Source organism: Salmo salar, chromosome ssa01 (genome assembly GCF_905237065.1).
Source record: "Salmo salar chromosome ssa01, Ssal_v3.1, whole genome shotgun sequence".
Classification (NCBI taxonomy): domain Eukaryota; kingdom Metazoa; phylum Chordata; class Actinopteri; order Salmoniformes; family Salmonidae; genus Salmo; species Salmo salar.
Window position 1 is genome coordinate 90,371,746 of NC_059442.1, and position 12,925 is coordinate 90,384,670.

At 40.3% G+C, this 12,925-nt stretch overlaps 1 protein-coding gene across 1 annotated transcript in view; it reads left to right on the plus strand.

The window, feature by feature from the left end:
* Window positions 1-5,493: 5,493 nt before the first annotated feature.
* Window positions 5,494-12,925, plus strand: part of LOC106609807 (brain-specific angiogenesis inhibitor 1-associated protein 2-like protein 1) — a 66,311-nt gene continuing 58,879 nt past the window's right edge. Inside the window, exons 1-3 of the mRNA XM_014208834.2 lie at window positions 5,494-6,071; window positions 7,106-7,181; window positions 8,424-8,510. Coding sequence (XP_014064309.1) covers window positions 6,021-6,071; window positions 7,106-7,181; window positions 8,424-8,510 — 214 coding nt within the window. The 5' untranslated portion in view covers window positions 5,494-6,020. The remainder of the gene's footprint in view (window positions 6,072-7,105; window positions 7,182-8,423; window positions 8,511-12,925) is intronic.

A 12,925-nucleotide genomic window follows, 5' to 3' on the forward strand; every position in this document is an offset into this window, starting at 1 on the left:
TTGCATTGTCCCCACCCCACCCCCCATTTTTACTATGCTACTACTCTCTGTTTCTTATCCATGCATATTCACTTTACCTCTACGTACATGTACATATTACCTCAATTACCTCGACTAACCAGTGCCCCCGCACATTGACTCTGTACTGGAACCCCCTGTACATAGTCTTGCTAATGTTATTTTATTGTTGCTCCTTAATTATTTGTTATATTTCTATATTTATTTATTTTTTATTAAAACTGATTTGTTGGTTTAGGGCTTGTAAGTAAGCATTTCACTGTAAGGTCAACTACACCTGTTGTATTTGGCACATGTGACAAATACAATTTTATTTGACTTGCCCTTTAAACAGCTGCATATTATCAAGATATCAAAGTGTCACAATTTTTTTTTTATACCATAAGCCTATAGCAAATGCAGCATATGGCATTCATTTTTTACATGTAAATAGCACTTTTCAGTAGAGCTCAAAGCATGCCATTCCATAAGCGCAGCATTTATTTTTCAACTCGAATCAATGAGCCCAATCAGTCCTCCATGATAACAAAATCATAAACAACAGAGTAGGGCTGGCTAATAAGTCCTTATTTTTGGCGTCATGCTCAGGTAAAACAATTTGGCTAATCTATACCTCCATATTTCCAAGTCCTATTCTTGAAGATCAAGGGGTATAACATTTATTGGAATGACTGGAATTCTGATAGACTTTGGTTTTTAATGTAAAGATATAATTTAATCGTATTATTATATGTAGTAGAAAGCGATCGGTTAGAAGAAGCCTACATAACCAACCCATTAAGTAAAATGTGACATCTATATATGGCCAGCTATGTCAACTTTAACATTGATTTATCCTGCAATAGATGTGGTTCAATTGGTAACATACATTTTTGTCTTTATCTAATCTATTACATTACTGAGTTTGGGTAATCTAAAAGTTACGTTACTGATTACAATTTTGGACAGGTAACTAGTAACTGTAATGGATTACATTTAGAAAGTAACTTACCCAACCCTGGGTATAGAGGTCCTGGATGGCCGGGAACTTGGCCCCAGTGATGAACTGGGCTGTACGCACTACCCTCTGTGGGCCTTGTGGTCAGATGCTGAGCAGTTGCCATACCAAGGGGTGATGTAGAACTTTTTGAGGATCTGAGGGCCCATGCCAAATCTTTTCAGCCTCCTGAGGGGGAAGAGGCTTTGTCGTGCCCTCTTCATGACTGTGTTTGTATGTTTGGACCATGATAGGTCCTTTAAGATGTGTACACAGAGGAACTTGAAGCTTTTACTGTACACCTTAGTACTGTACATAGGACTGGCCTATATTATATAAAAATTCAAGCTTATGAAGTCAGCCATGTTCCATCTAGTGCAGTATATAATTGTATTGATTAGCAAGACCCTTGTTTGACGTCAGCTATTTATGACGCTTGCATCTCACTTATGAACTCAAGTATTGAATATGGCCACAAGATGGAGCCAAACACAGAGAAACAGGACTGGTCCCCTGTGAACGACGCCATTCATCGCTTCTGTGAACATCTACGTCACTCTAGAGATTAATTAGTACATGTTTTTCAGAGTTATGGTTCATTTTCAAATTATAGTGAGTAAGACTACATTTGATGCCCATTGTCAAATGTATAGGGGCTCCTGAGTGGCGCAGCGGTCTAAGGCACGGCATCTCAATGCAAGAGGTGTCACTACAGTCCCTGGTTTGAATCCAGTCTGTATCACATCCGGATGTGATTGGGAGTCCCATAGGGTGGCGCCAGTGTCATCCAGGCTTGACAGGGGTAGGCTGTCATTGTAAATAAGAATTTGTTTGTAACTGACTTCCCTAGTCAAATAAAATTAAAATAAAGTATAGGACCTAATATGAACTACAGATGCACAATTGAGAGCATCCTGTCAGGCTGTATCACCGCCTGGTATGGAAACTGCACTGCCCACAACCGAATGGCTCTCCAGAGGGTGGTGCGGTCTGCCCAACACATCACCGGGAGCAAACTACCTGCCCTCCAGGACACCTATAGCACTCGATGTCACAGGAAGCCCAAAAGGATCATCAAGGACAACAACCACCTGAGCCACTGCCTGTTCACCCCACTACCATCCAGAAGGCGAGGCCAGTACAGGTGCATCAAAGCTGGGACCGAGAGACTGAAAAATAGCTTCTATCTCAAGGCCATCAGACTGTTAAACAGCCAGCCATCACTAACACAGAGAGGCTGCTGCCTACATACAGACCTGAAATCATTGGCCACTCTAACAACGGATCACTAATCACTTTAATAATGATGTTTATATATCTTGCACAACTCATCCCAGATGTATATACTGTATTTTATACCATCTATTGCATCTCGTCTATGCCGGTCGGCCATTGACCCATCATTATATTTATAAGCAGGGGCGAAAATCTGATATCAACTTTGGAGGGGACAATTATATTAAATTTTCTCAAGAGCAATTCCTGAGGGGGACACCAAAAGTAGTGCTGTAACACATAGCCTACATTGTAATATGGTAAATGTATATTGAGGAAGCAAAGAAATAAGGTGTTTGCCATACTCCTAACTACCGGTACCCAAAACTACACAACTAACCACAACAGCAATACCATTGCCTTTAACAAATCTTAGTTCAGTCACCAGTTTAAGTTGAGAGTGGGGGTATCCATGGCTTTTTCCAATTATGTTCCTATTTTACAAGTCAAAAAAATTGAGAACCTTTCATAATGTTGCCAAACAAAGACTCAACAAACTTACCTGAGACTCCCTGTCTCTGCCAGTCTATCCCTGCATATCTGTCCCCAACTCTGCTGTCTGTGTGCCATCTGCTGCGTGCTCTGCCTAATGACATCATTGTGAAACATTTCCATTAGAATTTCATTTCTTTGTTATGAACATTTTATCAACTAGTCTTTCAGATATTAGGCTACTAGGGTTCTTCCTTTGTGTTTTGGTGTACTGAAAAATACTCTGATGTCCGTCTTTTATTTTTCTGCCATTTTTCTACCTGGCTGGCTGGCTGGCTGGCTGGCTACACACACACACAGTGTGTAGGTTATTTACAGTAGGAGATGGGCTTCTATCATCTTATCTTTCATCATTCTATTTGGGCTTCGATCTAAAAGGTAGCTAGCAAATGTGAAACGGATTAAAATGACAAGAGTTGACAGCTGTATGAGTTCACCATTTACACAACATATGCTGCAACCTTTTGTAATTTTAATAGTTTGTTTCATATTGGCTGGCTTCCAACTATAGCTGAATTTGCAAAGCTAGCGAGCACCAATACCGTTTCAGTGGTGTTTGCTATAATCTTTGCTACCCGGGTTAAATAAAGGTGAAATAAAATAAATAAATAAACGTTCCCTTGTGACAATTTAGCTTTTGCAATGAGACCATTAAATATATTTAAGACAATGGTAGAAGAGAGTGTAGTTCTGTTCAGTTTGGACTCCAGTTTATCGCTAACCTTATCACAGGGACTTTGAAGCACTAACTTACATCATCTGCATGCTGATCTTGGAATAAATTGACGATAGCAAAGATTCCATCTTTGACGAGGCCACATAAATGGAATAGGTACTAGCTAGCTTAATAGTTAATATTTGCGCGCTAGCTCTGCATATTCAGCTAGTGTGTGTGCGCGATTGACTGGATGCTTCTTTCACATGCATTGCTTGCTGTTTGGGGTTTTAGGCTGGGTTTCTGTACAGCACTTTGAGATATCAGCTGATGTACGAAGGGCTATATAAATACATTTGATTTGATTTGATTAACCTCACGTCAGTTACGTTCATTGAGTGCCTTTCAGACAGTGGATATGACCCCTCTGTTACCTTGCCAACTAAGGAACTGGCAGTGGATCAAACCATTGTGAGGCAAAGGGTGGGGGGGTTGCAATCTTTTGAAACTTAAAAACGTGCTATTAAGTGTCTATAATCAGCACAATTGCTTTCATTGCATATTATTAATATTATTTAAATTACATAGTTATGTTTCAGTGATATATTGGGGGGGACAAATCATATTTTTCCCAGGATGGGGGGGTCGTGTCCCCCCTGGGATTTCCGCCCCTGTTTATAAGTACATATTCTTATTCCATCCATTTATTTAGATTTGTGTGTATTAGGTAGTTGTAGTGGAATTGTTAGATTACTTGTTAGATATTGCTGCACTGTCAGAACTAGAAGTACAAGCATTTCGCTACACTCGCAATAACGTCTGCTAACCATGTGTATGTGACCAATACAATTTGATTTGATTTGATTTGGATTAGTGCTGAGAGATTAGTGCGTTTTGAGGTCTGTTCGGTTTCTGTTCGATTATTTAAAAATAATCACGGTTTTCAGTTTCGACAAAAAAAAATTAAACATGACATGCGCTATGCATTATGCGGGGTTGAATGCTGTAACAACACAGAATACAACAATTAATAAAAGTCCCATGATGGTAGTGACTGCCCATTACTGCTTATCACTTATTAACCATCACTTATTCACATGACTTTACTTTAATAAGATATTTCAGTTGTACATTTGTTTTGATGACTTTATTATTTTATTCCAAGTCATCATCTCATCTCTACAGAGCTACTCCCTATGCTGTCTGACAAAATCACTATTTTAGAAGTTCTTCAAAGTAAATATGACTGCTGAATACCAACTATCAATCACTTAGATCGTGTATTTTCAGGTAGAGATACCTCGCGAAGTAACAGTTATCTATCCCTCTTGATCCTGCATCTTCTCACTCTTCTCTCTGGTGTCTGGTGTCTGCCGACACTAACCTAACTAACGTTGCTTGCCTAAATGAATCGCACAGAAAGGCGCGCAATGGATTGGGGTCATTGTAGTTAATTACCACGGTTTCTGCACTAAACTATGTAGAATTTTGACCTGTTGGAAACTACAACTCCACCATCGCACAGTTCAGGCTGATCTGATTTATTTTATCTCCAGAGAAACTAGGCAATTTGTGCATTGAGTTCACAGAAATGGAATTCAAATAATTGAACCGATGTGTAAAAGCCAAGGCCAACAGGTGTGAAATGGAAAACTACATCAGTCTATTCCCTATAAAACAACGTTGTCTTCTCTCCGAAAGGTTGCTGGATCGAATCCCCGAGCTGACAATGTAAAAATCTATCGTTCTGCCCCTGAGCAAGACACTTAACTCACTGTTCCCCGGGCGCCGAAGACGTGGATGTCGATTAAGACAGACCTCCGCACCTCTCTGATTCAGAGGGGTTGGGTTAAATGCGGAAGACACATTTCATTTGAAGGCATTCAGTTGTACAACTAACTAGGTATCCCCTTTCCCTACAACAAGCAGCAATTAACCACAACATAATTAGGCCCAGACGGTGTTTACATGAGACTGATGTCGATGGCCAAATTGGGGTGTGAATTGATTTTAAAGTAAGTCTACTGTGATTTAAATGAATCCGAATGCAATAACAAGAACCACCCCGGGAGAGTGAGCGCCCAACCCCTATTGTCAATTCCGAGTTGATGATCTGCCTAAAACCACAGCACCGAAAGTGCTTGACTCATAAATATCCTATTAAATTACTAGAGGGACTATGTGATCATAATCCCTCAAAGTTATAGAATAGGAGTAAATGGCAGCCGTCTTGGTCAGGGAGAATTATCATTATAATTATCAACCCTAATTATTTGGTTTGACTAAAGCAGTGACGACTCGGATACCACGGTTTCTGCCTCCCGCCCCGCGGACACACAGTGAAGTTTGACTGTTTCGCTGTCAGCGCAGCGGTGAATGCCGGTTTGTTTGGCCACCAGCGAACAGTTGCGTTTCGGCTCTACGTGTACATGCAAGGTGTGAGAAATGCCATCAAGCGTAAACTACTCCTGGAACAATTAAACAGCCCACCCTTGGATTTGAAAGGAATTATATAGACTTCGAGTGATTTGCTTTGGGTTTTTTTCTTGGTTTGGCTTGTTTTTTGTTGTTCCATCTTGTAGAGACTGAGAAATAACTGCCAACATGTCTAGGGATCATGACAATGTGAATAAGCTGACCGAAAGTACATACAAGGTAAGCAGGCTTTTTGTTAGGCTATGTTCTCATCATCATAGCTCCCCATTTCTCCACCTTTATAACAACATGGTTTCCGTATGGCCAATGTCCATCGTCGCCTTTGGCAATAGCAGTAGGCTCCAATTGGCTTCAGTTTTAGGGCACAACCAGTTATTATTATAGGAGATACATAAATCCATTCCAAAATATGGTCATAAACCTGCACAGTGCGTATGGTGAGAGCACGGGTACACTTGTGACTCGCCCGTGAGAGCGAAAAAGCGCAGTGAAGTAGGCCTAACATTTGCCTTTCCAAATAACTGAGAAAAAAAACAATTTGTCATTTGTCAATTTAAAATGTGTCCAATAATCCATATATTCTTGTTAGTTCATCAATTATAAGGCCATTTGGTGTACTTGCGTCAAGCAAACCCCACCAGTTCAGTACGCTGCATGTGAAGTCAGAAGTGTCAGAAACACAAATTCTACATTGACTATGACGTTCCACAGTTTCAGCTGAAGATAAACCTGTTTCTCTCTGTTTTAATTTTTCTTCCTCCTGTTTTCTCTCTATCTGGCATGGCGCAACTAGGCCTAATGCATACCTGGCATTTCATTGTTCTGTTGAGGGTGTGCCTGGGGATTTGAAACAGGGACTACAGTCCTGAACAGCATTTTATTGTGGGCCATTTGAGTACGAGTGGGATTGGGTTTGGTTCAATCTGCCCTGTTGCTGCAAATACTTTGTGTATGACTTTGCTCCCACAAAGTTGTAAATTGTGAAAGATCGTGTTAATGATTAAAATGTTTTATTTCAGCTTGGAGTTATTTATAGAATTAACACAAACGTTTAAACACTTTATTTATGATGACAATGAGACAATCCTTTATTCGGATTTGTTTATTAGAAACGTCACATGGTTTACTAACTTATTATTGGTCTCTGTGTATCCACTCCACAACAAGAGATAAAAATTGTGTTTTTGAAACAAAAGATGTGAAGAATAGTTACACTCACTGCCGGTATTATATTGTTTTTCCCCCTCTTGCAGAATGTGATGGAGCAGTTGAACCCAGGACTGAGGAACCTTGTCAATTTGGGGAAGAACTATGAGAAATCTGTAGCCGGTAAGAACATGTCAATGGAGGATGGTTTGAGTCGGGTTCCTCTCAAGGTGTCTTCCTTCAAGAGAGTTGGTCCTTGCCTGTTGCCACTGTGCTGCTGCTTGCTTTTTTGTGATCTTGTGCATTCATCTTCAGATTGCTAGGTAAGACAACCACATATCACAGTTAGTTCATTCATCTTCAGATAGCTAGGGGAGACAACCACTTATCACAGTTATTTGTGCATTCATCTTCAGATAGCTAGGGGAGACAACCACATATCACAGTTAGTTCATTCATCTTCAGATAGCTATGGGAGACAACCACATATCACAGTTAGTTCATTCATCTTCAGATAGCTAGGGGAGACAACCACATATCACAGTTAGTTCATTCATCTTCAGATAGCTAGGGGAGACAACCACATATCACAGTTAGTTCATTCATCTTCAGATAGCTTGGGGAGACTACCACATATCACAGTTAATGCATTCATCTTCAGATAGCTAGGGGAGACAACCACATATCACAGTTAGTTCATTAATCTTCAGATAGCAAGGGGAGACAACCACATATCACAGTTAGTTCATTCATCTTCAGATAGCTAGGGGAGACTACCACTTATCACAGTTATTAGTGCATTCATCTTCAGATAGCTAGGGGAGACTACCACATATCACAGTTAGTTCATTCATCTTCAGATAGCTAGGGGAGACTACCACTTATCACAGTTATTAGTTCATTCATCTTCAGATAGCTAGGGGAGACTACCACTTATCACAGTTATTAGTGCATTAATCTTCAGATAGCTAGGGGAGACAACCACATATCACAGTTAGTTCATTCATCTTCAGATAGCTAGGGGAGACAACCACATATCACAGTTAGTTCATTCATCTTCAGATAGCTAGGGGAGACAACCACATATCACAGTCGTAGTAAGTTATCAGAAAACTCAGCGCTAGTAGGAAAAGACAAGTGTGAGTGTTTGGGGATTTAGTCAAGGCAATCTGTGAAGAGGTTTCTGGTTACTGTCACTTTGTGACGAATGTTGTTATAAACAAGGGTTATATGAACAAAATGTGATTTATTGTCCCAATTTTTTAACAAAAGTGAATTAGATGTCTCATATGATACAGTAACAAGCTTACATTTACACTCTGGTTTTAAACACTTAGCCACGACTGGCGCAAGGGGCTGAATATGGTATCATGTAGAGATTGAGGAGATCCATTCATATGATTGTGTTTGTTTGTCTCCTCACAGTGATGACTCTTGCTGGGAAGGCGTACTTTGACGCTGTGTCAAAGATAGGAGAGACTGCTTCCGTGTCCCCTGTCTCCAGAGAATTAGGTTAGTACACACACACATACAGTTGAAGTCGGAAGTTTACATACACCTTAGCCAAATACATTTAAACTATGTTTTTCACAATTCCTGTCATATAATCCTAGTAAAAATTCCCTGTTTTAGGTCAGTTAGGATCACCACTTTATTTTAAGAATGTGAAATGTCAGAATAATAGTAGAGAGAATGATTTATTTCAGCTTTTATTTCTTTCATCACATTCCCAGTGGGTCAGAAGTTTACATACACTCAATTAGTATTTGGCAGCATTGCCTTTAAATTGTTTAACTTGGGTCAAATGTTTCGGGTAGCCTTCCACAAGCTTCCCACAATAAGTTGGGTGAATTTTGGCCCATTCCTCCTGACAGAGCTGGTGTAACTGAGTCAGGTTTGTAGGCCTCCTTGCTCGCATACGTTTTTTCAGTTCTGCCCACAAATTTTCTATAGGATTGAGGTCAGGGCTTTGTGATGGCCACTCCGATACCTTGACTTTGTTGTCCTTAAGCCATTTTGCCACAACTTTGTAAGTATGCTTGGGGTCATTGTCCATTTGGAAGACCCATTTGCAACCAAGCATTAATTTCCTGACTGATGTCTTGAGATCTTGCTTCAATATATTCACATAATTTTCCTTCTTCATGATGCCATCTATTTTGTGAAGTGCACCAGTCTCTCCTGCAGCAAAGCACCCCCACAACATGATGCTGCCACCCCTGTGCTTCATGGTTGGGGTGGTGTTCTTTGGCTTGCAAGCCTCCACCTTTTTCCTCCAAACATAACGATGGTCTTTATATATTTTTGTTTCATCAGACCAGAGGACATTTCTCCAAAAAGTATGATCTTTGTCCCCATGTGCTGTTGCAAACCGTAGTCAGACTTTTTTATGGCGGTTTTTGAGCAGTGGCTTCTTCCATGTGAGCAGCCTTTCAGCGTATGTCGATATAGGACTCCTTTTACTGTGGATATAGATACTTTTGTACCTTTTTCCTCCAGCATCTTCACAAGGTCCTTTGCTGTTGTTCTGGGATTGATTTTCACTTTTCGCACCAAAGTACGTTCATCTCTAGGAGCCAGAACGCGACTCCTTCCAGAGCGGTATGATGGCTGCGTGGTCCCATGGTGTTTAAACTTGCGTACTGTTGTTTGTACAGATGAACTTGGTACCTTCAGGCGATTGGAAATTGCTCCCAAGGATGAACCAGACTTGTGGAGGTCAAAAATCTTTTTTTTAGGTCTTGGCTGATTTCTATTGATTTTCCCATGATGTCAAGCAAAGAGGCACAGAGTTTGAAGGTAGGCCTTGAAATACAGCCACAGGTACACCTCCTATTGACTCAAATTATGTCAATTAGCCTATCAGAAGCTTCTAAAGCCATGACATAATTTTCTGGAATTTTCTAAGCTGTTTAAAGGCACAGTCAACTTAGTGTATGTAAACATCTGACCCACTGGAATTGTGATACATTGAATTGTAAGTGAAATAATCTGTCTGTAAACAATTGTAGGAAAAATTACTTGTGTCATGCACAAAGTAGATGTCCTAACCCACTTGCCAAAACTATAGTTTGTTAACAAGAAATTTGTGGAGTGGTTGAAAACCGAGTTTTAATGACTCCAACCTAAGTGTATGTAAACTTCTAACTTCAACTGTACATACATACATACATACATACATACATACATACATACATACATACATACATACATACATACATACATACATACATACATACATACATACATACATACATACATACATACATACACTGTAATGAATCTGTCATTAGTCCTAGACACAGGTTGTTATTCCCTCTCTTGGTGCTGACTCACCACCCATTATGTTAAAGTGCTGCTGGAAACATTAAGGTGACCCATTTTCCCAGATTTTTATGATCCATTAAGTAGCTGATGGACTGCTGGGTGGATAAGGCCAACAAATGGTTTCATCTGTGTCCATGTCACATATACATTATCCTTATAGTGGCTGTTATCCACAGAAAATGGTCAAATATAAGGTATTTTTCATGATAATGATGTTTATTCTGTAGTGTTATAGAACTTTAATAGCCTGGTAGCAGATCAGTTTGTGTTTCTAGCCAACTGAATCTAACATTACAAAATGGAACACCAAATGCGTCCGGAACATTGGTTTAGAATGGGGAATGTCCATTTGAGGAATTCTAATTAAGTCTGGAGCTGTTCCTACTCTATTTCTATGGTTCCTCCTCTGCTGCTCAGACTGGCCTCAGTCAGCGAGACTGGCTTCAGTCAGCGAGACTGGCAATAGTCAGTGAGACTGGCCTCAGTCAGCGAGACGGTGTGAATTCTCTCACGCGTTACAGAGCAGGGCAGCAAACACATTGAACAAACAGACTGACATGGGAGGACACTATTCCCACCATCACATCTATCTTTCCCTCCATCTGCTACCCTTCTCTCCTCTTCCCCTCTCAGGGGCCAGAGTAAAGCTTTCATTGTTGTCAAGATATAGACGCTGAAATTGCTGGAGTTGTGGAGTTTGATGAATAACATTTTGAGTGTGACCCCTTGTTCGATTTTCTTTATTGTTGTTTGGAACATGTTCATGCTCCAAGATGTAAAACAAGACAGTGTGCCCTCAGTAGATCAAACCTCATGTCTCAGTGTGCCCTCAGTAGACCAAACCTCACGTCTCTATGTGACCTCAGTAGATCAAACCTCATGTCTCAATGTGCCCTCAGTAGACCAAACCTCATGTCTCTGTGTGCACTCAGTAGACCAAACCTCATGTCTCAGTGTGCCCTCAGTAGACCAAACCTCATGTCTCTGTGTGCACTCAGTAGATAAAGCATCATGTCTGTGTGACCTCAGTAGACCAAATCTCACGTCTCAGTGTGACCTCAGTAGACCAAACCTCATGTCTCTGTGTGACCTCAGTAGACCAAACCTCATGTCTCTGTGTGACCTCAGTAGATCAAACCTCATGTCTCAGTGTGCCCTCAGTAGACCAAACCAGTCTCAGTGTGACCTCAGTAGACCAATCCAGTCTCAGTGTGACCTCAGTAGACCAAACCAATCTCAGTGTGACCTCAGTAGACCAAACCAGTCTCAGTGTAACTGCAAAGTTATCTCTTTCTCTGAATTTACATCACAGTGAATCTCATATTGATCAAACTATTAACAAATTGCTATGAGCAACTTTCCCCCTTTTAGATGCCTTGTAAGGGTTGTAGGTGATGGGGTTGATTTTCATTAAGTAGCTAAATAGAGTAGTGTAATAGAGCAGCGTCTGCGTCAGTCAGTGAGTTTGGCACGTGGCATATATGTAGAATGGCTACGAAATGATACGTGTAGGATCCTGGGTTTTTCTCAACCACATGACCAGACCAGGAGAAACTCTTACCCTACTTATAGGCTACAACTAGAGTTCAGAGTTTTCCCTTGTTTAGCAATGTAGTCAGTAAATACTTAAGGTCCTAATAATAATAATAATAGATAACCAATAAGGGACAATATCAAGCCAACATTTTAGCTCCATTCTGCCTGACGACAGGCCTATTTGACCTCCTGGTTGGGGCTGTGACATTGAGAAAGGTAAATGGTGTTGTTAACAGATAGAACAATCAGCTTATCACTTAATGCGACTTGGCATTATTTGATAAGGAAGTCATTGACTGCTAACCGCTAAGAGACATTCCTGAGTGTTTTCACTTCAAAGAAAACTGCTGGGCTTTCAGATGTTTTAGATGTGTGAAATCTGAAGGAAATAACTTTAAACAAAATCTGACATCTATTTATGTAGTCCTATTAACTGTTGTGACACGCCAACCTCCCTCATTTCAATAGGAGAAATTCATACAATTGAAAAGTACAGTCCATGACTCAATTCCAGCTCAAATTAATTAGTGGTTCTATTGACTCCTTTTGGGCTCAAGGGAATTGAGCAGTAGAATGACCTGGCTCTGCAAACAACAGGGGCAGAAAGAAACTGTGAAGGAGCCCAGACTGCCAGCCTCTTTCCTGGTATTCAGTGTCATGGAAAGACCTGATTGTTGTGAGAAACATACTGTCCATCTCTCATCACAAGGGAGCACATACAGTGCCTTTTCCATATTTTGTTGCATTACAGCTTGATTTTAAAATGGATTAAATTGTGATTTTATGTCGCTGGCCTACACACAATGCCGCATCATGTCAAAGTCGAATTGTTTTTATAAATGTTTACAAATTAATTAAAAATGAAAAGCTGAAATGTCACGTAATAAATTGCATGGACTCACTCTGTGTGCAATAATAGTGTTTAACATGATTTTTGAATGACTACCTCATCTCTGTACCCCACACATACAATGATCTGTAATGTCCCTCAGTAGTGAATTTCAAACACAGATTCAACCACAAACACCAGGGAGGGTGTCCAATGCCTTACAAAGAAGGGAAGA